General features: G+C 45.2%; 1 protein-coding gene across 1 annotated transcript in view; it reads right to left on the reverse strand.

Annotated features, from left to right (window-relative positions):
• The window catches only part of LOC6552244 (Down syndrome cell adhesion molecule-like protein Dscam2), a 35,783-nt gene that overhangs the window by 1,337 nt on the left and 6,609 nt on the right, over positions 1–27,837 (reverse strand). The window contains exons 3-33 of the mRNA XM_001979720.3: positions 22,191–22,465; positions 21,393–21,612; positions 18,049–18,191; positions 16,441–16,602; positions 16,019–16,168; positions 15,731–15,851; positions 14,279–14,396; positions 13,693–13,916; positions 12,044–12,171; positions 11,847–11,947; positions 11,352–11,556; positions 9,432–9,563; positions 9,210–9,359; positions 8,970–9,115; positions 8,453–8,588; positions 8,031–8,150; positions 7,502–7,654; positions 6,915–7,437; positions 6,358–6,568; positions 5,951–6,206; positions 5,731–5,874; positions 4,716–5,024; positions 4,484–4,639; positions 3,974–4,153; positions 3,367–3,741; positions 2,867–2,992; positions 1,833–2,148; positions 1,248–1,411; positions 818–1,066; positions 430–657; positions 36–309 (exon numbers count right to left, since the gene is read on the reverse strand). Coding sequence (XP_001979756.2) covers positions 36–309; positions 430–657; positions 818–1,066; positions 1,248–1,411; positions 1,833–2,148; positions 2,867–2,992; positions 3,367–3,741; positions 3,974–4,153; positions 4,484–4,639; positions 4,716–5,024; positions 5,731–5,874; positions 5,951–6,206; positions 6,358–6,568; positions 6,915–7,437; positions 7,502–7,654; positions 8,031–8,150; positions 8,453–8,588; positions 8,970–9,115; positions 9,210–9,359; positions 9,432–9,563; positions 11,352–11,556; positions 11,847–11,947; positions 12,044–12,171; positions 13,693–13,916; positions 14,279–14,396; positions 15,731–15,851; positions 16,019–16,168; positions 16,441–16,602; positions 18,049–18,191; positions 21,393–21,612; positions 22,191–22,230 — 5,960 coding nt within the window. The 5' untranslated portion in view covers positions 22,231–22,465. The remainder of the gene's footprint in view (positions 1–35; positions 310–429; positions 658–817; positions 1,067–1,247; positions 1,412–1,832; positions 2,149–2,866; positions 2,993–3,366; positions 3,742–3,973; positions 4,154–4,483; positions 4,640–4,715; positions 5,025–5,730; positions 5,875–5,950; positions 6,207–6,357; positions 6,569–6,914; positions 7,438–7,501; positions 7,655–8,030; positions 8,151–8,452; positions 8,589–8,969; positions 9,116–9,209; positions 9,360–9,431; positions 9,564–11,351; positions 11,557–11,846; positions 11,948–12,043; positions 12,172–13,692; positions 13,917–14,278; positions 14,397–15,730; positions 15,852–16,018; positions 16,169–16,440; positions 16,603–18,048; positions 18,192–21,392; positions 21,613–22,190; positions 22,466–27,837) is intronic.

Below are 27,837 nucleotides of genomic sequence, written 5' to 3' on the forward strand. Positions count from 1 at the left end.
ATTTGGATTTGTTAGGGTTTAGGTACCTGAACTACCTGTTGCTACTACCAGGGCACTTTCTTCGCTCCAACGTTTGGTTGCTGGGCTGCTGTGCCGCGCTTCCGTGCTTCCGGCTGCGCTGTCCGGCACTCCGCTTCTCGGCCGGCCCGCCTCCTCCGCCTCCGCCAACGCCCCCTCCGCCTCCACCGCCACCCAAGCCCATGGCCATGCCCATCCCAAGGACGTGGCGTGGGGTGTTGTGGCGACGCTCGGGCGCCGGCGAGCCCTGGTCGTTATTGGACTCGGTGCTGGAATCGGGTCGGAACATATCTGCAAAGTTAAAAAAAGATATAAAATATATAAGATATTAAATATTCTTGTTCATAGTAGCTGTTAAATTGGTCAAATAATGTGACCACTGTATGTATGTCCAAAATCACGTATACGCACCCACGACCGCTCGTCCGTCACTGCTGCGCGATGACTTGCAGGGCACTCGGTAGGTGGGCATGTTGGAGAACTCGGTGCTGGGACTGATGCTCGTATCCGACTCCGATCCGGCCACCACTCCGCTGCAGGCAGCGCTGCTCTTGGCGCTGCGTCCTCCGTTGGATTTCTTAGAGTGTCCTGCCTGCGAACCGGCCACTATGGTCATCGATTTGCTCAGCGTAGACTCGTCTTAAATTAACAAAAGCACAACAAGTTTAGGCATTGATTGATGCTAGTATTTGCCGACTCTCTAGTCTGACAATTTGATAGTTTCTTGCTAGTTATGAATACCAAGTCCCTCAGTTAAAGCCGCAGGGTCAAATGCTTTTAGATTTCCGAGCTCACTCACCTTCCGTGTTGTAATAGCGCTGCTTGTGCCAGCTGGACTTGCTCTTCACGTGACCGAATCCCGAGCTGGGCAAGAGCGGGTAGGCGGTGGCGTTCAAGTTCTCGCCCTCCGGGTGCCCGAAGGTTTTGAATTGCATGGTGTAATCGAGGGGCGTCTGGGCCGCCACGGCACGTGTGGGCGTCTTGGCCGGAGCTCCAGTCCGTCCGCCATTCACGCTGAACGTGGCGTACGGTGAAATCTCGTACATTTCTAGGTGGGACACGCAAGCAAATAAGATTCGATATTGCACTCAGAGGAGATGGGTTCTTTTGAAACTAGTTCGGTGAGGCTATTTGATATTTTTTTACTTCTATGCTATTAATAAAATGTGCAATAGTAGTGCTAAGAGTGTAAAAGTAAGGCAATGGGCAGATTAGTTAGGTTAACTTACCCGACTCGTTTCCCTTGTCTACGGTTTTAACAGGCGAGGCACTGTACACCTGCTGATTGCGTCGATTTTCGTGGTCCTCCTTGTAGTCGCCAGGTAAGGTCCTGGACTCGTAGCCCTCGGCGATGGGTCCGCAAAGAGTGCGTCGATGTTTGATGGTCAGAGCTCTGGAAGGCGAAGAAAGGAAAGTATGAGTCCATTACGACCCTAATTGAAAGATGGGGCACTTATCATGGTTAACTAAATGATAAGTTTTATATAAAATCTTCATGGACTCTAACTATAAGTTGCACAAGTATCCATTAAAACAAAAAGGAAATCCTTTTGTTAAGCTTCCTGATTCAATTCATCCGAGGATTAAGGGGTATCTTTTTATAATGACTGAAGAGCTCATGCTCGTTACTTTTTCATTCGCCTGCCAGAGAGTTAATAAATCCTTAATTAACATTCGCAAGCCATTACGACAAACGACTTCGTCCTGCACGGGCCTGAATTCCCAATTCAATTCCCTCTTTCCTCGGAAAAATCCGGGGACCAGACCCCCCCAGCCCAACCGCCCCAATTCGCTTAAGAGCCGGACGCACTTACATCGTTATGATGGAAACCGTGATGATGACGACGACAATTAGCGTTGCGAACCAATCACCGCTGGTCGGATTTGTTGAGTTTATCAGATTGTTCATCAAATCGTTTTCCGAGGGGAAAACCGAGGGCGGCGGAATGGTGATGCCATCGATGTTCGTTGTGCTGAAATGATAATGCTCCGTCGTTTTTCCCGCATCGTTGGTGGCAGAGATTCGCAGCTGATACCACTTCGCAGGCAGAAAGTCGCAGAAGATTAAATTTTCACGGTTTTCCTCCGCGTTCGAAATATCCGAAGTGACAACTGTCCACCGTATGTCGCCTAGGGGCAATGTCAGTTGGAAAAACACACGCAAAGTACACACGAACACGTTCCGGAAAAAGAGAGATGGAAAAAAGGAAATTATGCATCATACGCCACGTTGCACGCGGCATGGGCTACGGAATAAATTTGATAAATATTTATAAATACAAATGGCTGTAGATTGGTCAGTTAATTGAAAACAAAAATAATTATATTAACTGTATTTCATTTAAAGCCAATTAAACGTCAGCAACTGGGCGACACAAGGCCATTTGCGGCCGGAAGGATGACGCGTGGATACCCTTAATTAAGCAATTGCAAATTTTAATTAAAAGTTTTGTGCAGGCGCACATTCTTGAAAAAGGTGTAAAACAGGTGTAAAAGATCATTGTGAATGCACATTATAACGTTACTTTGATGCGGCAATATTCAAACCTTGCAAATAGTTTTATTACATTGTATGGACATGAAAATGTTAAAAGAAAATCACAACCCCACCGACTTCATGCCTCTAATTTAGTATAATATCTCTTACGAATATTTAACGACTTTTTAAATGGATTATGAAACTCAGAGTTTAGTTATGTCTGTTCACTTTATATTGGCTTTATGTGGTTACTAAAAATTTTGCGATCTGCGGCTTCGGTAATAACAATGTTATCTTGTTATGTTAGCTTGTGCATCAGTTTTCAAGGACTCGAGGCCACCCATTCATTCATTGCTAGTTTGGACTCACCCAGCGGTCTGTGCTCGATGGAGAAATGATGAATGCTGCATCCACCATTTTGCCACGATGACAGCTTCAAATTCACGCACGTCGCATTTGTGGCAATTAGTTCGTTGGCGTTTGGAGCTTGAGAGGCTGCGAATGGGAATCGATAATGTTAATGAAAGGAAGGGGGCAGAATGGCCATGCTGGAAGTACTATCATAGTCAAAAAAGTAGAGCTTTGAAAATGTTATTGTTATATTGAAATAGTTGGGTATATCTCTGATTTCTTATTAGGAAAGCCTAGGAAATCCTTCATTTCAATCGTCAATTAAAATTAAATACTAAAGTATTTATGAATATAATTCATTGTATAAAATATTTTAATAAATATTAAAAACTACTCTTTTATTTCTTCCATTTCCACAGTTTGCCTACTGCCCCTTCACCGAAAGTCATTTGTGGTCAACAGACGAAATTTGAATTCAGGACAGGACAACTGGGGATGGCCATCCAGTTCCGACTCACCTTTACCCTTGGTCCAGACGTTAATTTCCTCACTGGCCACCCCGGAGCCCACCATGTTGTGTGCGGACATTTTTATAATGTACTGATTTCCGCACTTCAATCCCGAGATCGTGAAGGCATTATTCTCGGGCAGCAGCTCCGTGATGGACCAGCTCTCTCCGGCCGTGTGGTACGATATGGTGTATCCCTGCAGCGGAGCTCCTCCATCATCTGGGGCGTCCCAGCTCACGCGAATGCTGTCGGCGGAAGCGTACTGCACGATGATTTGCGGTGCGCTCGGTGGCTTCATCGCAATCACCTGGTATTGGATCTCATCACTGCCGAACAGATTGTTCGCCGTGCATGTATAATTTCCGGAGAGGCTGCCTTCGACGCCTGCAAAGGGTAACGAGGAAATGGAAAAATCAGCGGCACATGTTCAAAAAGGTAAAAGCAACCTGTTTTAACTTTCAGTAAAACTAATTCAATCAGATTTTAAAAGACTTTGTGTTAACACTAGTGCTAAATTTGAACTAATCATTTCAAAATATATTTTTGTAACCACAGCAATATTTGGTAGTATTGGAGATATAAGGATGTTTCAAATTATTTTTGCGGCATCACTTACGGTGAATCTTCAGGTTGCCCTCGTTGGTCACCTCGTAAAAAGGACTGAAGGTGACGGGACGATCGCGGGTTAGCCATCGGGCGCGGGGCGTGGGATTGCCCACCGCCAGGCACTCCAGCACCAGTCCAGTGCCCACCGCCTTGCGCACCACCTGACCAAAGGAGGCGATTCGGGCGGGAGCTGGAACGGGAAAATGCCGGGGAAAAACACAAAATGAACAACAGAAAGGCAGGACATTTAGTTAGGTGAGCGAAATTAAAATGTTGCGGCCGATGCGGCTTTCCGCCAGCACGCTGAATAAATGTCAATTTTTAATTAAAGCGACATTTACCGGCTCATTTATATACGTACACTCGGAAAAAGTAAATAGTTGGGTTCTACTGGTGCATGCAAAAATAATATTTTATCCACATGGCTTATATTTCCCATTGTAATCGAACTTTTCTGCTTCTCCGAGTGCATGCGTGCAAATATTTGTACGTATATTGTATTTATCCGGCTGCAACCTACCTCGCGTATTGGTGGCCTGGGCAATCACAGATGTGGGCTCCCCTTCGCCAACGGATGTCGACGCCGAAACCCAGAATTCGTACATTTGATTCTCGGCCAGGCTGCGTGACTCGAATGTCACCGGGTATCCCTTCTCGTCGACACGCACCATGTGAGCTGGACCAGGCGAAAAAATTAAATGACCGTATGCATTTCAGCGCCCCGCGTTGGGCGCCATTTCTTTGAAACTTACTCTTGGCCTGGCCTTTGCGACCCGCCTCCCTGGAGTAAACCGTGTAGTGCGAAATGATCCCATTGCGATTTTTCGGCGTGAGCCAGGAAATCAAAATCGAATCTGCCGTCAGGGCTGCTGCCTTAATGGCCGCCGGTGCATCGGGCACGTCGTCATCCGTCTGGCAGAAGAGCGGATGACTGGCCAGGCCATCGCCAGTGGCCGTGTAGGCCAGGACCCGGATCGAGTAGTTGCTGGCCTTATGTAGAGTATGCAGGTACGTCTCCAGGTTCGATGTGCGCTTGATCTCCAGCTTGGCGGGAAAATCAACTAGCAGAAAATAACAACAATTTAAGGCATGTTAGCATTGCAGGCACTGTTCATAATGATGTGTGTCACCTAAGTTCTAAAGTCAAACGTGCTTTGTGCTGTCATACAAACTGCCATCTTAAGCCTCTTTCTTAAAATTGATCAGAAACATCTTTGCAACTTTCTTAATTTTAACGAACACTCCAATGCCATGCATCGCCAGTTGGCGTTATTGATTTGATGAGATTTGAAGAATCAGTGCCAAAATCAACAACTTGCAGTGTCATCAATGGGCCCCAGCGCCAACCCATTGAACCCTACGCCAAAACCAATAAAGTTGAGCAACTCTCTTCACCCCTTCGTCTCCCTCGACCACTTCATCCTGGCACATCTTGCTGCCTGGATATCGTATCATATCTATAGCTGTTTGCACAGCGCTCTCAGGCTCTGGCAATATCAACAAAATCAGCGTCATAAAGTGCCAACTGCAAACTGACGCAGCTGTAGTAAGTGGGGGTATACAGCAGTGGCTAGAATAATAGCAGCCAGAACTAAAATTAACATTTTCCCTTTGGCTATAAATTCCTGTATAAATTTTATAAGCGACTTCGTAGGTTGTCTTACTGATTTGAATATCAGAAATATATATTTTAAAAATATCCCCTTTGACGTTTTGTAGTTTAGACCTATAGTTGCGAGCACAGTTGTGCTTGCCACATATACTCACTTTGATGCACAATCGGGCGATATAAAATTTTATAGCCCTGTATAATGCCGCCGTGGAACTGCAGCGGTGGCTCCAGCCACGAAATCTTCAGACTCTGCGAGGACAGGGCGGTGCAGTTGACGTTCTGTGGCGCTGCCTCGGGAACTAGAAAAGATTGAGATACACATGCCGCGTATTGCAATACATGTATGCATAGTGTCTCATTAGCCTCTCAACCCACCTCCCTCTGCCGTCGTTCCAAAGATGGCGGCGCTCCAAGGACCGGAACCGAAACTGTTCATCGCTCGAATGGTGACCGCGTAGCGGGTGTACTTCCGGAGACCCCTCAAAGTGGCCTTAGTTGTTGCCCATCCGCTGACAATCGTGGACTTCAGCGAGCTGTTCACCACGCTGATGAAGTTGATGTTCTGCTTTTCTTCGCTGCAGTTCACAGTGTAGCCGATGAGCTCGCCGTTCCAGGATTCCCGCGGCGGGATCTGCAATTGGGAGGTGCAGATACGGAAAGTAACAAGAGGTAATAGCATAAGTATTGGCTTGTCGTAACAAACAAATTATCATGTTAGATAAAAATCCGCGATTGCAAATCGACCTTTTTTCCATAAGTGCATCAATGGACACGACACTCACCTGCCAGGTGACAATCAGCTCGCTCTCCCCACCCGACTGCACCTGCACATTGGAAGGGGCCTCGGTGGGCGCCTCCTCCTGGGTCTTGAGGACAATGGCCTCGGTGTAAGCGCTCCGCTCGATCTCGTTGATGGCCTGCATGCGAATCAGGAAGGTGGTGGCAGGGGTCAGACCTGCCACAATGGCGCTCTCCCGCAGGTCGCTGTCATAGCTGTCGCAAAGGGCAAACAGAAGGGGAGGAGGGAAAACGTCCACATAAGTGCCATAATATTTCACTTTTATTTTTTATGAACATTTTGCGATAAAATAGGAGCATTCGTCAACATGTAATATTAAACCTAAGTGGACGACTAGGGGCTTTCAATTATTATGACTTTCAAGCGAAGTCAAAATCAACATTTTCCTTACGCATGAATGGAATAGTAGCTTTTAATCCTATTTATTGCTATATATATTATTATTAAAAGGTAACGAACATACTTTGCATTGGTAATGTGGTGCCTATTTTTAAAGTGTAGGAAACTGATGCCAAAAATATTTCCAGCTTGAACACATACCTGCGACTAATGCTCGTCGACGGCAGACTGACGTTGATGACGTTCTGCCCATTCCAATCCCCTCCTGCGGCGGCCAGGGAACCATGCGATTGTAGGTACTTCAAAGCCTGGTACTGCACTAGATAGCTGAGCACGGGCGAGTTTCCGTCGAAGGGTCGACGCCAGCTAAGCTTCACTGTGCGCGAACCCACCTCGAAGATCTCCAGGTGGGAGGGCGTATCCGGTCGCTCCTGAACAGCGAGGAAGATAATCTGCTCCGCCCTTCCGTAGGGATTCTCCGCTATGCATCGGTACACTCCGGAGTCGTGGCGATCCGAGTGACCAATGGTTAGCTGAGAGTCCACGCCCTTTTCCGTTTTCATCTCCGCTATGCTAAACCGGAAGTTGTTCAGGTCGATGCGTCCATTATTCTGCGTCCAGCCAATTGTGATGGGTTCGTCGCCCTTGGCATGACAGTCCAAGGTCACGGGATCGTTGCGACGAGAGCTTATGTTGCGGGCTGATTGCTCGAATCGGGCGGGTTCTACATGGGCGGATTTAATTATTAAGCCATTACTTCTCCCACTGAAATGTGTATCTTCCATTACCATTCACATTTATTCGAATGGTCTTTTTGAGACCAGCTCCGATTTCATTGGTGGCCTGACACATATAGTAACCCTCATCATTGTCCGTCGCCAGATTTAATAGCAGTGAGTGATTACGCATACTCAGGGGCTTAAAGTCCTTTGACCCTTTGCCTACATAGACGAAAATGTTGTTTCGTATTTTTGTAACTAATATGTATGAAATAATAAATTGCTTAGAATTGTACAAAATATTAAGGAGCTTTTTTAAGTGTTTAATCATTGCCAAAAATGAGAAAATATTTATCCAACATTGTTCGGAATGTCTGAACGACATTCTAGATGCTTCAATTAGTTCATTGATTTTTAATTTAACAAACGCGTCACAAATCCATTAAAATTTTTCTTTTTCTATACATCTGTCAGCAAAAGTCTGGAAATTTTAATTGATTAGACCGAGAGGACAGCATCCACTTGGCCTCCTCGAACCCATTTAATGAACTGTGTATCGGAATCCCAAACCAGCAGGGACTGCGATTGGCAAACTTACCCTGCCCTTTGAACCAGGTAATAGTCGGAATCGGATATCCTTCCGCCTCACAATTTATCGATATTGTGTTGCCCAGCATAATGGCCGTGTCCATGGGCTCGTAGCTCCAGCGAGGCGCCACTGAAACGTGACCGGGCCACAGGGCGGATGCGTAACGAACGGAATGGAATGGAATAGAGAGCAACGAGAAAGGCAACAAAATTAACAACTCTCGACCCGTGTGCATGTGTATCTTTGTTTTGATGGCCCAAAAAAGGGGCAAACTTCGCAGCCAACGGCGCACAAATCCTGTGTGATTTATTTAGAAACAGCAGCGCATCGCTTCAATGGACCCAGCATCGCATTCCAACCCATCTGGAGTCCGGAATCCCGAGTCCTGAATCCTGAATCCTGAATCCTCCCCAGGCTCCCCGCCCACTCACCTCGCACCTGCAGCTCAGCCGTGTAGTTCACCTTGGCAGCAGCGTTGCTGGCATAGCAGGTGTACTTGCCACTGTGCCTCGCACTGATATCCTTGAAGACCAGCAGCGAGTAGAACTCCTCCTTCTTCTCGGTAATCTTGTAAATTGAAAGAAACACAAGTAAGGTGTGCGCTTGGAGAGTACTGACTATTGAATACCCAGGTTTTAAAAAGGCTATGAAAAATACATTTAAAATATATAAATAAACATATTACAAATTTAAAACCCTTTGCTAAAAAAAGGATATTAAACTAACAACCGACGGGAAGCAGCGGGAAAAAACCAAATAACCAAAAAGATAAAAGCAGAATGAGAACAAAAAACGGCAACTAATGAAAAGTGGCATTCAAAGCTGCAATCATAGGCCCTTTTAAAAATCGAATACAGGCTGGCAAAAAATCTACCGAGTGTTTCCGGAGTAGCAAAGATAAAAATATACAGGGAACTTTTTCGTTGCACTTCAGAGTGACAGGCTTACCTGCAAACTGCTTGGGATGGAGCTGTCGTCCTTCTTCCAGCTGAAGTAGATGGGCATGTCGCCGGAGGAGACCGCACAGGTGATTTGGGCCCGTCCGCCCTCCTGCAGATTCTTGGGGAACTTGAAGGGCTCGATGACGGGCGGACCTTGATGAGCGATTAGCCGCCAGACGTTAATGTCGCTCGAAAGGAGCTAAATAAAAGGGACATCGCCAAGGACCTGACAGTCCTCTCTACTTACTGTTCACATTCAGCTGCATGTCCCGGCGAGCCTCCTCGCCCGCCCGACTCCTTACGATGCACGTGTATATGCCCTGATCCCGACCCGGCTCCACATTCTTGATGACCAGCTGCCCTCCGTCGGCCACCGAAGCCAGTTCGTAGTGGTTGCCTGGTTGTGCGGTTAGACAATAATGTGTTACACTCCCGGGACTCTGGATTCTCCCCCTGCAATTTGTCTTACTCGTTGTCAATTCCTGGTGCGCCTTCTCCCATCTAATTTGCTCGACGGGATAGCCGGCAAACGGACAGTGCACAATTATATCCTCGCCCGCAACGGCTTTAATCGGTCCAATGGCTCTCACATACGGAGGTCCTGCAAGTGTGCAGTGCAAAAATTAAGTATTCACTTGTTCAGCTTAATTTCACTAATACTATATGAATTAATATAATGATTCAAATGTGCATTTATATTGTTAAAAGCGACTTTTTTGGTGGATAATTAATTATCCGGCCGAAGATTCCGACAGCCAGATAAGAAGATATTACATACTTCCTTGTTCCTTAATTTAAATAAATTAAAATATTGGTTCCTCTACACTTAATTGGTGTATATTGCAGGTAGTTTGTAGTCATCTAGTTTGATTATTATTTTAGGTGTGCATGCTGATTTAGGGGCATTGTGAAATTTATTAAATTAGTTACAAAATGCAATTAGGCGGGAAAGCGGTACGAATGCTGAATAATTCCAATTATATTCGTTTGGCGCACATGCGACGTTAGTACATAAAGTGCAGATGCGTGTGTGTGTGCCTGTGCATTTTTAGTGCTGCTAATGCAACTCGTTGCACGGGTGAATGCGTTGCATAAATTGCAATATTCATAATTAAACAGGCGAACCGAAGCCTGTGGCTTCATCAGTCCTCAACAGGCCAAAGTGAGTGTGTGTGTGAGTGTGTGTGTGAGCTGGGCGTGGCAGGAGTGCATCAGCTTGTGGCTTGAACTGTTCATAATCGAAATCATTTTATCATTATTATCCCGGCAAAAATCGCATTTAGAAGGATGAGCTAAGCCACCAGCGCCAAAAGTACTATTGAGTGTCCACTATGGAGGATTTAATTCCAGTATTTCAATGCATCCCATCGACGGTTTTATGTACTCAATCACAGATTCCCCAGCATCTTCAGCCCCTGGCCGTAGGTACCTAATTTGATTTTCAATTTGATTCTGGTGAAATCTCCTGGCTGCAGGGCAGCATTCAAAACATCATCATTTATCATCAATACGCACGCCCACTTAAATATCAAGTATACGCACACTGAGACTCAAGCTGCCTGTGCTGCATCATCAATCATTCGGCATATAGGGCGTATGATTTATATCTGTCCCACATCCACTTCCTCATGCATTATTAACACATTAAGATTACGCTCTCGAACTGCTTACAATACGCAAAAGCTCAGCAGTCATGTGAATCTTTCAGACGTCGAAGCAAAAGTTGAGGGCACTCTTATCGTCTGATACTCGTATATATGTGCAGTTTATACACGGATGCGACAGTGATTATCCTGCGAGATACTCAGGCATTCGCCAGGCAATTCGCACTCTTAAACTTGTTAGCAATGCCTCCGCCTTCAGTTCACTCAGAGAATTGGTAGTGTTGGATTTCAGGTTGGTATGAATATGAATTTCTTTTTAAATGCCACGATAATAATAGCAATTCTTCTCGGTGTATCCATGTGTTCTACATCCTGCGACATGATTGGACTGAAAGCAACATCGTCATCGACTTTCTTGTTGCTTTTGCCAATGCCTCTGCCCCAGGAGATTTTCTTTGACGCGCAGCCAAGCATTTTCCCCATGAATAGCGGAGTTATTTTCCCCATATCCTGCACTCCTTTAACCGCGATGTTTTTGTTTCGTTGCCTTGGCATTATTTCCAATCAGCTGCCGTTTCGATTGCCGATTTTGTAGCTTCTTAGGTAGCAAAGTTCGCGGCCCAGACTCGTCGTCTTTTGTGATTTGCATTGTTTGGCCAGCGCACAAAGGACGCCTTTCGGCGGCTTTTACGATAACAAAACGGACGCAGAAACCCATTTTGCGGGACACAATTAAGGCGGCCGGGTGTGGGTAATTGATTTTCCGAGCCAATTTATCAACTCACCGTAAACATTCAACCTGGCCGAGTGCTGAACGCTGCCCATCGAGTTGCTGGCCACGCACTTGTAGAGACCCCCGTCATCAGGTCGCACGTGCGAGATATTTAAATGGCTTATCACATCGCCAGACATATCGACAAATTGCCCGATCGCGAACCGATGATGCAGCGATACGTCCATGATGGGCTGCGAGTCCAGCAGCCAGGCGAACTGCAATGAGAGGGAGGTGGACACCGCAAAAATCAATAGCAGCACGAGGAGTTGCTCCCACTGGAGGGCAGATATTTGCGGGCTTAAACAGGGTATCAGTTTGTGTAAGCACACGGAGAAATAAATACCTCAATAAATAAATAAATTCTTTTTCATTTCAGTTTTATAAAACAAATAAAGTCAAAACGATTGCTGTATCGTTGTACGAATGCATTTCTTTCAGTGCCTGCTTGTGCGTTACAATAACGCATAATAAGGCCAATAAAGCATTTGAGAGTGTGTCTACTCACCTGCGGTGGCGGCGAGCCGCTGGCGGAGCACTTAAGCGATATTAATGGCCCGGGACGGACGTTCTGCTCAATGAAGGTGTAAATCAATTCCGGCACAGTGTCTGCGAAAAGGACGGGGAAAGAGCAGGGGTTGAAACGAAGCCTTGATAAATGCCAAAACTCCGCCCCATAAACTATGCACTCCGATGTCAACTTACCGCCCAACTTCAGCTCAGCCATCGCCTGGGCACTGGCGCGCTGGTTCTCCACGAGGCACTGGTAGACGCCGCGGTCCCTCCGTCCGACATTTTGCACCAGGAGCGAGCTCTTCGACAGGAAGCGTATGCTGTTGGCGACAACAAGGGTTAAGGTTAGCGCAGGGGTTAAGGGTCGCTCGAGCAAAAGTGTTAAAAATGCCGAGCAACTGCTGAAAACTGACAACGTTGCACAAAACGGGCCATAAACCCACACCAACACAGGCGCATGAGTGCACTGACAGAAAACATGTACCCCCAGCCCAAATATTCTGCAAGTTCGCTAATTTGGCTTGAAGCGATGGAAAACCAATCAATCTATAGGTACTTTTCCAGCCAAATAATCTCTGTTGACGTTGAGCTTGTTTTCCTTGACGAATTACTCCCTTTGTTTTCTTTGAGTGCAAAGGATGCTTGTGTGCTTTTGTGTTGGCTCATTCGGGCGAAATTTGTTATTTATTTTATTAGCATAAGCATAAAAATTTCTGCTTGATTTGTAATGCTGATTCGCTCGGTCGCCCACTACCCACTACCCACTCCCAATTCGCATGCTTATCCTTTGGGCGGTTTTCCTTGGCCAACAGCTGGCCATGCTGATATATTTACATATGTAGATACGGCTATATATACGACGTTGGCTGTGCACATACTTGTATATAGATGCGTATGGAGCATGCGATGTTTGTTTTTGCCGGCCGAATTGTTTGCCAGCTGCTGCTGTACAAATTTTGCGTGCGAATTTAGTTTGCCTTCGGTTTTGCTTTGGCCCAGGCCCCTGCCAACGTATTATGCTGATTTCATGTAATTTGCATTAAATTATCAAGATGTGTCCAGGCCATTCGGGCGAAAATATGCACAAAGCAAAGGATTTCCCAGAGGCCTAGGTAAGCAATGCCAGGATTTGCATAAATTAGTCCGAAAGGGCGAGTGGGGGAGGGCGGAGTGCTTGATTAAAAATAATATAATATGTATCTCGACAGCTGTGAGGTATGCTGCAACTAATTGCAAAACCAATCGACGCAAAACTGTGCGAAAATATTTTAAATAATACATTACCAGCGGCAACAATCAGAATCTTTTGAGCACTGACCTCAAACACACTTTTCCAACCAAACAGCGAAGCTTTTAAACAATGAACTGAGCTGAACTGAACTGAACTGAAATCTGAACTGCGGTTAAGGGCTGCCGTAAAAATACAAAATTCCACGCTCGCCGCCGCCCACGTTCATCAATAGTAATAATAATAACAGTAACAATAAAACATTTTCGCCCGTCGAAATGCCCTAACAACGGAGGAGCGTAATCTATGGATTTTTCCACGCTCCTGTTTGTTTTCCATTTTTCCACTTTTCCATTTTTTGCTTCATATTTTCGGCTGGGTCGGAAGGCTTTTCGCAACTGGCGAAAAACTGATATAAATCGAAATCGGCAATACAGCGTTGCATGCCCGTCTGTCTGAAAGTCCGACTGTCTGACTGCCTGACTGCCTGACTGTCTGTCTACCCGTTGTTCCTATTTCACACAATCCCCAGCGGAGCCCGCCCATAAAAGCCCCAATACCCGATTCCAGATATACATATGTATGTATCCTTTTGGGCTCCGGCTATACTTACTTATCCCTGCCGGTGGTGAGTGCATTATTCGCCTGCAGCGGCTTGCCGTTGTGCAGCCAGTCGATGGCATCGATCGCTGAACCCGTTGTCGTACAATTGAAATTCGCCGTTCCGCCCGAATTGACAATCTGAACTTGCGGCAATATATGCACCGACACATACGAGTTGACACTGAGTCGGATCTCGATGCGCTGCTCCCCAAACTGATTCGAGGCCTGGCAAATCTGCAACGGGAGCGCGGGTATTTAGATGCATTAAGGATTAGGGTAGAGCCTTGGAAAGCGGGGGGAATACAGTCGCACTTCTATGTCAAGTAATGTCTAGGGGTAAATTTGTGTATTTACGGAAATGGCACACTCAAAGGAGAGCTAACTATAATTCATTCGGTTGAAATGCTGTATAAATAGGAATCGGATGCACTACTTACAGATGAATACGAACTGCTTGGGCGGGGAAACCCATCAGTTTGTCCAATCTGTAAGCAAAGCTGAGCATTTAACGCAAGTGCGAGCAGTTCTGCTTAGCGAGGCTCGACTGTATTCCGACCTACGGATTGTCAGCGGTTGACAGTTGGACGCTTACTTACCCACTTGCCCGCATCGCGTTCGTCAGCATTTTTGATGAGCAGCAGGGTGCGCGAAAGTATCACTCGCTGTGACGAGGGTATGGGATAGAGGGCTGCCGAGTCGGAAACGCGATACCAGCTATAAATCAGAGGAGTACTATAAATATAGAGTATGTATTCAAAGCTGGTTGGCAGCCTCTGCGAAGGCACAAGCTCTTATTGATTTAAATTTGGGCTGCTGCTCGTCGAGCGGTATCTGCAAACAGTATCTGTCCCACATGCTGGCTAGCTCAAGTCAATAAACTTAATTTTACTTGCTCAGAAGCACTGCACTGAAATACTGCCCTTAGGCACTCTTACACTAGCGTGGCCAAATTGTAGACAAATATGAACACTTTTCGAATGGAAAATAATAAACATTTTGATTCAATTTGCCGAGTGCAGTGCTCTAAAAACACATTTGCAAGCCCTACCAATCCGAAACTTAAATAAGTTTCTGATTACCCAGAAAGAGAGACGTGCTGTATTTTGGCTTACTAAGGGTAACGTACTTTTTTGGGCAGAAACTCTTTATTTCCCCGGCTGAAACTCAATCAGTTACAGAATCACACACGAAATCAATAAAGCCCAGGAACCTAGTTTGTTATTCCAGCCACGCCTGAACTTATGCCGAAAACAAAATTATCGCCCTTCTTCTGCGATTATAGTAATCAGCTGGGAATTTCCCCCTCTTTTTCCCTTGCGAAGTATTTCAGCCACTTTTCCCGTCTGGCTCAGCATTATGTTTTCCCACCGAGAACTTTGCTCTTCGCATGTTTGACTTGTGTATTTTGACTTTCGAGCTGTCTGCGAAAATGCCCTTGCTGCGAAAATGTCCCATCCATCCCACACATATATATATTCGTGAGGGGCTCATCAAGTGTTTAGAACTGCGTGAAATTTTAATAAGCCCTGCTAAGTGAAACAGACTGTTAAGTTATGCTACCCCATTGAGGTCCTTGCAAACTGTTTTATTTTGCTAATTATCTGTGAGGAGGGCGCAAGTCAGGGGTTACTTGATATGTGTTATTGGCCCAACTTCTGTGGACCGAAATGGCTTTTTATTGTTTGGCCAACAAAGTGTTGGGTCCTCTAAGTCAATCCATTGTGAGTGGGTAAACAAGAAGATCAAGTTACTTGAATACCAAGTTAGTGTGCGAATTGGCTTTCCAGTCTTTATTAGTTTGTTTTTTTTTTACCCTCTATTAGCACATGGCCTCGTTTCATCCATGAAGTCACCTAATTAGCACTAAAACATCAGTCCCTAATATGCAATAAAACCAGCATCCCCAGGCAAACATTCAAATGCACTTAAGGGCTGTCTATAATCTCCAAGCCGAAACCTCGTGATGTTATTTTATTGCCAGCTGCGTAGATAGTTGGATACAGATACTCCCATCCAGGCCACTTTGGCCTGCAAATCGGTGGACTCACGTAAATATGGGGAATGGGTTGCCCTGGATGTTGCACGGCAGATGAACGTCGTTTCCACGCTCCACGTGAATCTCCATCACCGGTTTCTGGGTGGTGCGGGGAGCCAGATTCTTGCTGAGCTCTGTGAAATGTTACAGCGTGAATAATGCAAAATATTATCACCTAAGATACGGTTCGGAAAGCTGTTGATTCTTTAATTTTGTTCTTCGTGGTAGTGCCAACAAATGTAATTGTACGGGCCATATATACAGGTCAGAATCCTGTTTAAAGTCGGGTGCAAATACTCACCTTTGACCTGCAGCATCACCGCATCGCTGCGCTGTCGCTCGCCGTTCAGAGTATTCGTCACCAGGCAGCTGAACTTCATCAGTCCGTCCTCCGAGCGCACGGAGCGCACATAGAGATCCCCGGAGGCGGCCAGGACCACATAGCGACCCGCTGTTCGGAAATCATACACTCAGGTCACATAGATGACAATAGCAAGGAAAAATCAAAGCTCGCCCCCCGGCACCCACTGCGTATACGCAACATTCGCCAATAAATGTCATCCGCCCCGTTGCCGCCACCCGCCAGCCGCCAGCCCAGAATGCCGCCCCAAAAAAGTGCAGTTCCATTGCTGGCGAGCAACAAAACCGAATCGGTGGCACATAAATTTCAGCTGCCGATAAACTCCCCCGCCCGTTAGCCCGTTAAAATGTGGCAACACTCACCGACATCCGACAGATCCGGCAGGAGTATCTCCTCGCCCCGATGCCAACTGGCCACGCGCACATAGGGCCGCACATACTCCGGAATGGCGCACTTAATCAACGCCGAATTTCCCAAATAGACTTCAGTGTTTTCCACGTGCACATGGAATTGACGACGCACCACTGAAAGAGTGAAGCAAAAAGAATCGAAACAGTTGCAGGAGTAGTAACAGAAATCAGAGAGTTATAGTTGCGGTTGTCCAAATGGAGCAAGCTTACGTTTCACTTTTTAAAGTAGGTGTATTTAATTAATTAACCTTACCATCTCATAATATCTTATCTCTTATTTGACATTTTTGTTTTGATACTCGAAACTATTTGCATTTCACTTTCCTAACTCTGAAGGCCTTCCATACTAATGGCACCAGCAAAATCATCTTGATCGCTTCGCTGCTATTCCGTTGACCGCAGCTGTGCGTGCCGGATTGGGCAACTAAAGTCAACAAACGGTAGTACTGCTGTCTGCCCTCCGGCGCAAACTGCGCATACAGATGAGCGCATAAAACGCTTTCGGGCAGCAGAATCCTTGACTGGCTGCCCCGATGGAACTGGGCCCAATAAACGGGGAACAATGCAGAATGGCTGCCGTTTAAATGAATGAAATTGCTCGAAATTACATGCAAAGCGGAAGTTGAAGAGCAGCCAAAATACTCGAAGGAAAAGCGACGCCACTGGCAGAGAAGCCAGTGAAAAGCGGAGCGGAGCGACACAGATGATACACATGGAAAATGCAAAGTGTAAATATTGAATGAGATTTTAAGCGACTATCATGCAGCGTTGGTTTTTTCTGTGGGCCCGCGGGGTATTGGGTTGGATTGCCGGGACGGGAATTGTGTTTACTTAAGGCCAGGCTGTGCAAATTCGACCGACGTGCTGCGTTTTCGAGGTCAAGCATTAAGTGGCAGCGCAAACAGCGAGTGCATAAAATAATTAACTTAATTTTGAGAGCCTCGAGAAGTTGCAGCTGGCCAAGTTTGTCGCATCGATCACTGCTCAAGAGCTGGCAGGACTCTGCCAGGATATTAATGTTACATGAAGTGGAGGAGAAGGGTGCAGAAAAGTGGCGCGCAGGTGACATCCCAAGGGCTGCCAGGAAGCAGAGCCGTTAAGGATTCCAGCACAGCGAACGTGAGCAGTTTTAAAATGTTGTCAACACAATGCACACTATCTATCTGTCAGTTAGTTTTGCGAGCTTGGCTGTTTTCCAGCCAGAACGGATTCTTGGAAATTTTAGAACTATAAGCCACACTGCTTTCAGTAGTTGACAACAATATGATATGATATAAATAAAAGGGCGCCTTAATGAGAATTGTTCTCCTTCTCCCTTGAGCTTCTCCACACCATCGAAGTGCAAAACCGAAATAGTTGTTTGGACTTTAATGCAGTGTATACATTCAACAATAATATTTGTTTGGCTACTTCTCTGTACAATCCATAGCTGGAAGCAGTAATGTAACTGATGGCAGCGCATTCCGCACTCCACGCCAACGGGCGTTTAGCCACTTGGCGCTCCGCCCGCTGCCATGCCAGGATCCATTCCATAGCTCCACCAAAGTACATTACACTCACCTGCATGCACCTGAACATTTCGACTGAGGACGGTGCCCGCCTCGTTGCTGGCCCGGCATCTGTAGGTGGCCTCGTGAACATCCGTGCGATAATATTGGGCCAGGAATGGGGGGAAGTGCAGGGTGCCGTTGCCTGATATTTTCCTGCAAGTACAAAGCATCGCCGGCGAACGGCGAAATGCAATATTTTAGTGGGCACATTCTTTCGAGGTTTCTTCTACATATTTATTTATTTATTTGCATTTGGGAATGGCGAACGTGGCGCACAAATTTGCTCCACAAAAGCGACAGCAAAGTGGCTGCCATTTGCCGGCTTGTATTTTTATGGCAAGAAGTGCGAGGGGCGCAAAGTGTGAATTTACATAAAAATGCAATAAGCTTAATGCCGGATGTGTGCATGTTGATCTCAAATGATGCGAAACGGCCTAGGTTTCTAAGCTTGCACCTGCATTCTAAGAAACCCTTTCATAGCTCAAATCGAAGGAGTTGCTACACAAAACTAATAGTTGGTATACTTGCTTTTGAAACAAAATAATTACAAATTCTATAAGAAGTTTATATACTTATACCATTTCAAACTGACGTCAAGAAAAGGTTGCCCAAATCTGTTTCGGTTGTTTGCAAATTAGATTCCGTCAGAAATTTCTGACTGAAATTTCAGCCAGTTGCCAGTGCATGCGGCTGGCTTCTGAATCCGAATGCTGCCTAACAGGATTTTCGAAATCAAACTTTAAGTGCCCGCAGGGCATTAATGCATTTGATTAGCTCTCTGGCTTTGGATCAGCCCAAAACACATCAACATCCCATCACACAAGTCAGGCAAGTCGCCGCAGAAGCTCCTCATTCCCGCACTGCATTGCACTCTGCACTCCGAATGCAGATGCAGTCTCAGTACCGCTAATCATCTCAGCTGCAGTTGCATGCGGGCTAACAACTATGACAACTATGAGTGCACGTGGAGAAACTCCAGGTTCCATTTCAGTTGGCTTCAAATTAACATTTCCCTTGGTAGCCATGCAAAGGAGTGTGCCAAAAAGTATGCAACAACTCATTGGAAGTCAAAGAATTGATCTGTTTTTGCTGCATACTTTTTGGCAACTTCATCGCATTTTACTAAACTTCATATATTTAAAGCAAAATTTATTGCAGTGGCCAACGAATAATGTGTACACCGTTCAGCATAGATCATCATAAACTAGCATAATTTTTCCTTGTGCAGCTGGATGGGATTCTGGCTTGCTTGTCCTGGTGTGTGCCATACTGAATGCTGATTCGAAGGACAACGAGCAAACCAACATCAACCGAAAAAGGGAAAACTTCATCAAGCGCTGTTTTCAAAAATGTTTAAGTGCCAGCAATTTGTTTACGTCTATTGCGTTTGCATGGAGCACACTGAAAAAAGAGCCAGATAACTCCGTGCTCTATGCTCCTGCTCCCTGTTCCCTGCGCTGTCCGCTGTCCGCTTTCCATATTCCGGAGCCAGTCCATCCATCCAACCGGCGGTGCAGCAGATAAGTACACGTCCTATATACTCGTCACTTGAACTCAGCCATGCTCTTTAGTAGCTTAAAACAAATTCTGTTTCATTTCTATGCACTGCCATCGCAACTCAGCTTTCCCTACTTTTTGGCTTTTTCGGGTTTGCCAGACTGACAGTCGTTGTCGACATATATGTGTACATATATGTATATCGTATGGCCGCCTGGAATCCCCGGCTTTTGGACGCGGGTGTGTGTGCGAGATCACGTATTTGAAATGACATTTCATTTTGCGAAACATAAAAATTCTTTTAGTAAATTTGTTGCCGTATGCGAGCGGTGAGTTTATACATTTTTATCTCCGTATTTATTTAGGGGTCGTGCGCTATTTTTACGATTTATCTGCTTTATGTGTTTGTCTGTTATTTTCACATATTTGATTATTATTTTCTCTCGTTGTGCAATAATCTGTTTAAGAGCCCGTACAATGGATCAGCGGCAATTTGTTAAAAGAGCTCTAAACCAAACAAATAGTTGCCCACACAAGTATATTCATTTGAGCAAAAAGCCGCAGTCCACCGGCAAAGTGCGTTAATTTTTTTGCCTCGACTAATGGATTTCAACAAAATAACCGCAAATTAAGGCCTTACTTGTGCGAGAAACTAATGTACTCTCCGTGATTAATGCTAAACGCGTGTGTACTTTCCCATTCAACTTGTCATCCGCGAACGTCTGCGTTTTTAATATTTTAAATGCCAGCACACATGTCACTAGCAGACGCAGTATAGAAAAAGTCACAAGAGGGATAACAGCCAAGGACAAAATAATAGCTCATATAAGTAGACCTTGTGAGACCTTTATCCTCAAACTAAGATATTAGTAGCTATTTTTATATGCGTGCAAATAACTTTACAAATGTTATATATTAAAATGGGTGAAATCGCGTGAACATATACCCAATATGAAATGCACTTTGCAAAACGGATATTGAGTGCTAATTCGTTGACCCCGCCTGTGTGTACATGAGTATTGCTCTGTCGGCAACTTGGTTGCATTACTTTTGTGTAATTCCTTGGCTTTTTCAGGCAACAAAACCAAGAGTGCATCTTTTGTCTGGTACCCCGCAGTGTTGTTCTTGTTGCCTTTCAAGCATTTTCATTGAAAATGTTCCCAGCAAAAGGGAAGAGGTCCGCGGAGGAGCAGGGGAGACGAAAGTCTGCTAACATTGATTTTCACAGCTTTTCGCGACGGCGTCTTTGCGCAATGTCAATTAAAACGAAGAAATTCGGAAAATATAACATTAAGACAGCCCGCAAAACTGAAGCCGCAGAAGTGTGACTTTCCAAACCGCCGCCAGGAAGCCAAACGACTCATACTTTTAGCCGCCAACTCGCAACAATAACAGGTACACTGAGAGAAATTATTCAAATATATTCCGGTTATTTCCAAGGTGCAGGCGAATGCTCTTACTTAAAATGAAGTCTTAGTCTTGTTAAGGAACTTAACAACTAATTTGAAATATTTTCTGCAATTTATTAATTTTAAAACGTAATTCCTGGCAAATGCTCTTACTTAAAATGAAGTTTTAGTCTTAACAACTAATTTTAAATATTTTCTGCAATGTATTAATTTTAAAACGTAATTCCTGGCAAATGCTCTTACTTAAAATGAAGTTTTAGTCTTAACAACTAATTTGAAATATTTTCTGCAATGTGTTAATTTAAAACGTAGTTCTGGCCACACTCTCTGTTAAGAGCATTTCTAATCCTAAAACAAAATGTTGTTAAAAAGTACCCACTTTTTCCCCCAGTGTCGCATCCGCTTATTACTTGACAAGTGCATTGTTGCGGAGACCGCAGGAACTTACCTGAGGCCCGGCACCTGGGTGGCCAGCGATCCGTCGCGGAGGACCCACGTGACGAGGGGCGGCGGGCTGCCGTGCGCGGTGCAGGTCACCTGGGCGCCCGTGTCGTTGCCGAAGAGCAGCCGGGGTGCGGGCTCCAGCAGGAATGTGGGCACCCGTAAGCCGCTTGTGGCCAGAAGTGGTGTGGCAAGGACGGCCAGCAGCAACACTCCCAAAAGCAGCGCTGGAGGGGGAAAAGGGGTGGAGCAGGTTAATTACCAACATTGTGGCTGTATAGCTTGTTTAAAACTTTAATGTCGCCGCAGCTGCCGGCATATGTATATGTGTATATATTGTGTGTGCGTTTGCTGTTGTGCAACTCGAGTGCAACTCATAAATGCGGTTAATTTGGATTCGGTTTCGTTTGCCCGCCGCCAGCGAGCCCTTGATTCAGATTCGGATTCAGACTCACATTTGGGCGCCACTTGACTGCTGAGCCGAGCCACTTGGAAGCGGTTTAGCGGCTGCAACCTGCAGCAAACTTTTTGATAAACTCATGCAGTCTCTGTTTGCTCTTCTGGCTGGTTGAAGGCAAAAACAATTGCAATTGCGTATTCGACTATTGGTCACCCACTGCTTTATTGAATTGCTCCTAAATTTCTCACATTTTGCATTACATTTCTTTAATCGATGGTACGAAAACTCTGTGAGAAATGCAGTTCAGTTTTCTTTGGGCATTTTAAAGGTGCAGTGTAACCTTGCATATTATTTTATGATGGATAAAATAAACTTAGTGTGAGGTAGGCTTGCCTTGAAACTTACCCTTTTCCAGGACTAGACAAGGAGGCTCTAATAAACCCATTTCGTTGCATGAAAATTCAAGGTGTGGGTGGTAGAAAATTGAATTTAGCTTCGTTTCGTTTAGTTTTGCAGCAGCTTCTTCTTGTATCCGGGCTTGTTTGTTTATCCAATATGAACGCACTGCTCTTTCTACGTGGCTTTCCTATATTTGGCCTTTGTTTAAGCCCCTTGCTGCAGTTATTATTTCTGTTTCTACTTGGCTATTTTCAGTTCAGCCTCTGATGTGGTTCAGCCACCTGAAATACATGGAAGATGAAAGCCAACAGTTTAATTTACATATGCATTATGAAAATGTTATCCTTGCTATTGTTTGGCTGCCGAAAATGTAAAGGCCTGCATTTTTAAAGCAAAATAAGTTAGTTCAGGAATTATATGTTGCACAAGTCTGGATGGACTTCCAACTTGCAGTAAGTCAAATTAAAATAAATACGCTCAAAAGGATTTCGTTACGTCGAATTTCGTTACGTGTGTGTCTGCAGCTGTTAGGGACTTTCAACAGCAAAATATGACAATACAATTTATATTCTAATTAATTGCATTTTGAATTGAGTTCGCAGCTTGAACTGCACTTCAAATTAAAATTTTAGGGCCGTCAGACATTGTCTAAATCGAATTAATATTTGCATGTCAAGTTCAAATGATTTTCACTGCCTTTCGCGATTCCCCAACAAAGCTTCCTAAACAATGCAAAGGACATTCCAACAATTCGACGTACAGCATACACAAAGTGCCATATAAATACGTCGAAAGTGGAAAGCACATGACGACAGAGGCGAGAAATCAACATGGGTCCTGTGAATTGGGGAGCTCCTATCCTCGCAATGCCCCAACAGAAGCAACCTTCCCACACAGAAAACACACATCAGAAATACACATAAATGGAGGGAAATCCTGCGTTTGCATTGCTGTAGAGCTCTTGGCAAATACATTTAACGTGTATTTATGAGCGGGCATACGAAATGAATGACTTTTGCCATCATTAAATTTTATTTCGAATGGCCCGGCCCAAGTTTTCCCTCGCACGAGCTGCCGACTACAATGAAGAAGACATAAACATGTTTTGAGGTCGAGAAGCAGGGGTTCAACAGCCGGGCGAAGAGCGTCGAGCAGAATCCTTTGCCGCCCATCTCGATTTTCCTGTTTCCTTAGCCAGTCGGGCACTTAGCTTAGCGACTAAATAAACATCATCATGACACCCATTACACACAATCGACAGGCATTGGGTTTTACAGTGCGAGAAATTTGAGTAGTAGGACAGGATTTTATGATTTCCGATTGTAAAAATGTGTCTCTCGAGCTTGACTAAAACAATTTAGAGTAGCAAGTGAAGCTTGGCCACTAATAGATTAATCTAGATTCGAGGACGAATTCCGAAGCAGCGATGCAGATTTATGTAAAATGAATGAATTCAGTAATTTTCTGTGTATTTTCCTGGATGCTGTGCGCTTGGGACATCAGAGGGGCGGAAAAGTAGGCGTGAGGGTCATACTGAAGCGTTCTTTGAATGTTTGCAACTTGACACCTTTTTAGCCGGCACATATGGGCGGCGGAGGCTCTGTTTGCATTTAATTGAGAATTTGAAATGATTTGTTTGTTCTGGCAGCGTCTTTTGTTGAGCGATTTGCCACGAGCAATTCGTTTCTTTGCTCAGCACTTGGACGGCATCCTTCTCCGAGTCCTTGCAAAGCACACACACACACACTCACACACAGACTGTGTGTGCTGGTGTTAGCTCTTTATTTTTAATGAGTTTTTATTTTCCACGCCTTTGTGCCGTCCAACTGTCTGACTTCGCGATCCTTTTGCCAGCGGAGGTGGACCAGCTTCGGTTGACAGGATACAAGCCGCATCCGCCCCACATCCTGCGCCCCTCGTCCTTCGTCCTTGGTCCTTCATCCTGCGCCCTCGCAAAGCGATTACTTTGGCTTGTGTGTCGGGTGTCATAACTGCTAACTGTCAGCAAATTTGACACTAAATATGTGGACGGCGCTTTAGTTGTGTCACTCTGGATTATATAAGCTTTTTGTAACTGGGTGTTGGCGTTTGGCGCAGTCGAGCTCTTGTTTATTTTACTTCGGTGTGAGTGCGGCATTATTATAAACCTGTTTATTTGTGTTGATAATCCAGTTATGGGAATTCGGCGGTTGTGCAGTTGCGTGCTGGTTGCTACCAACATTTCGCTAATTGACAATGAATAAAACATTTTGAATCTAGCTCTATAAGCTTAACAGCTTCGCGATTTTTCGCATAACATAAAATCCATAGCACAAGTAAAAAAAAAATAAATAATATGCTTGAATTCTGATTTAATACAAAAATTACATGAAGCCTTTTTAGTTTTATTCGATCTAAAGAGTTATAATATTAAACGTGAAGCAAATATCTTAAAAAGTGAACCGCATCTGTCATATTTAAACAAACTAATAATATGGTAACTAAAGTGCCTAAATTGGATCTCCCTTTTAAAAAGGAATGCTTTGTCTGGCAATGGTAAACTTAATTCCGAAAGGTGCTATAAAGCTCCTTGTTCCCCTCGCATTATCCATTAAGAACATTAGGTTCATCTCCGCCGCCGTGGAAACAATTCGGAGCAGGCAATCAATCCCTTACAATGGAATCCCCAAAAACAGGCACTTCCCATGGTTGCAGCTCGCCAGTGCAGCGGAAGCTCCTTGGGAGTCCTTTGCTCAGCATGCACCTTGAGCTCACGAGTGGATGTTTTCATTTTTACTTCACACCTCCTGTTTCCCACTCCAGGATTTGTGTGGCGTGAAAGGCTTTAAGTGCGGAACGCCACAACAAACAGCAAAAGCAATAGCAATAGCGACGGCAACAATTCAAAGGCAACATGGCCATGCCTTCATGTGTTGCCGAGGCAGTCGAGCGAAAATCACCCCCTGATCCCAAAAACACTGGGGGAAATCAGTGCACATATATGCACAGTATTTATTGCAATTCAGCAGGGCTTTAATATTTCCCAATTTAGGGTCCAGGAACAAAGGTATACACACGAGAAATGTACATTAATTGGCGATTGTGCCTATCGAGTATGTTGCTTTTTTTCCAGTGAAGCTCTCATGTCCTGGCTGAGGTTAAACGTTGCTGCATCCGCCACTGCCACGCCCTTATCCGGTGAAAGGAGTGGGAGTTGGTCCTGGCAACTGGAAAGTGGGGGAAAGTGGTTGGGCCGGTGGTGCCAGTGGTGCAGGCGTTAAGCAATATAATTTTTCTTGCTTTGAGACGGAGCTGTTGAATCGTTTTAATGCTCGTCACCTGCAGTGTTTGCTTTCTTTTTGTTCTTGCATGCAAAAGGTGTTGCATATACGGTCATGTATAAGTAGAGTACATACGCGCAGCACTTTGGGGCGGATGTGTTTGCGTTTAGCGCTGGTTGACAGCTTGGCAATTTATATGCCCGACTTCCTGCCAGCCGGGGCTTAAAGGTGACTTAAAGCCGTGCCCCTCCTCGCAGCGCCGGCAATTTCCTGCTCCCAGCACCCACGGTTGGATCCCCGTGCTCCGGCCTAATGCGAAATGCCCGGAACAATGGATCCATTTGCACTCGCCGAGACTGAAGTGCAACTCTTTGGTTATAGCCAACAAAGGCTCTTGGCCGCAAGTCAAAGAGCATCCGTCGCGGACCACGGCACTAGTAAATGGCCGGCTATAGCCCAAGTAGGGCTGCGAAACAAAACGGACTCTGGAACAACGTGCTCCCCACCTGGACAATAGTTCAGGATGAACTGAAACGAGGCTAAGACTACACTGGGAGCAAAATAACAGACTGATACGCGCTGTCCCACTGAGTGGATTGCAAAGTTCAATACGAAATGGATGGGATACAGAATGGAATTGAATGAAAAACTTACATATTATATAGATTGTGGACCACACTTTTTATTCAGCTTATGCAATTAACAGCCATGCTGAATTTTGCTATTATGAAAGCGTTTTTTAATTCTCGAAGTGCCAGCAGAGCAGTAGGCAAATGGGAATTGCATCACAAACAGCTCTTACATATGCACAAAAAATACCTTTTAATTAGCTTCTGAGAAAATTGCATTATATTGATAAGCAAAAACGAAAATATTATTTAGAGCCCGGTTTTTTTCCAGTCAATTACAATTTTTTTCAATGTGCTTGGGTATGGGCCACCGGAAATGCAAAGGCGACGAGCCACCTAATAACATTGCGCCCTGCGCGGCCCATTGAAAACGCCCCCGCTTCCGTCCCCGATATGGCGTGTCCCTACAAATGTTTGGCCACCTTTTATATAACATCAATTCGGGCACAACAGCGGTTGTCTAGAAGGCCAACAAGAAAAATGAGGCACGGCAACAAAATGTAATGGGCGCGCATATTTTTTCTGCCATGGCAACTTTCTATTGTTCGCCGTCTGGCGCTGCAACCGTCCCTTTGGGATCCGGATTCTACAGATACTCGTACTCGTACATATCTGCGATGGTTCCAACGGCTCCAGCGGCTCAGCGGTTCAGCGATGCTGCATTGTCACATTGACAAACCCCCGAGCTTTCTGGGCTGTGGCCCTCTATCTTTGTTCTTGGCCCTCTGGCGTTTTCGAGTGCCTTTGTTTAGTCGCTGCTGGGTGCACAGTTACAAATTCAGCTATCCCAGGCTACATTGAGATTTGCATGTGACAAGCGCGTTTAGCATTTAGGTGTGAGGCAATTTTTTCAGTGTACTCTGGCTACTGTCGTGCAGCACGGGGTACTTGTTGTTATTATGAATAAAGTTGACTTGAGTGTATTGCGAGGACGTTGGCCATGGCGGTGACATCGCTGGCTCGTCTGACAAATAAATTTAATTGGTACAAGCGCTGCCAGCGAACTCTGCTCACAACTCTTTAAAATTTTCCGCTTGATAGCAGTGGGAGGTGTCAAATGAGGAAGTAATTTAGCGTGAATGTGGAAGACATAAAGACGTAATGAGACCGCTAAATGCAGCTCTAATGACAGCGACGTTTATGTCTTCTAGAAGTTCAGTGGACTGGATGAAAAGTGAAAATCTGCCTCATCCTCGGAGGCGTGCCTTTCAAAAATATGCAAATATGTATCCGCTTGCAGCACTGCAGTCTTTAATAAATGCTAGAAACCCAACTGGCATCGAACAGAATTGCAGAATGCAGTAGCACTCAGGGGAATGGGCAAAAAGGTGTGGTTTTTTTTGTGAAACCCAAGCGATTCGAATAGAATTTCCAATAAAATGTAAATTTTTCCCTTGACCACATTCCTTTTCCTTTGTGCACCCGCTATGCCAGATAACTCTTCAAGATTGGCTACACAGTCGCACCCGCTGCATACAAATATTTTCCGAGATTAAAATTTAATGGACCCCCCACCGACAAAGCCGCAGCCGCAGCCAAGGTCTCCGATGGCCGGTCGAAGTGAAATTGGCAGCCTTGTGCAACATTTCCAGCTTATCTCCGGGCAATGCATAATTCAACAGCTTGCGGATCCCAGAAGCAGAAACCAGACACCAGACACCAGAAACCAGAAACCGAAAAATGCGAGAAAGCATGCCCGAAAAAGCAAACCAATTTTTGTTGGCCAGGCGAGCCACTCAATTTGCTTAGACTAAGCAACAAAAC

The sequence above is a fragment of the Drosophila erecta genome, unplaced genomic scaffold (genome assembly GCF_003286155.1).
Source record: "Drosophila erecta strain 14021-0224.00,06,07 unplaced genomic scaffold, DereRS2 tig00000000-arrow-pilon, whole genome shotgun sequence".
In the NCBI taxonomy this organism is placed as follows: Eukaryota; Metazoa; Arthropoda; class Insecta; order Diptera; family Drosophilidae; genus Drosophila; species Drosophila erecta.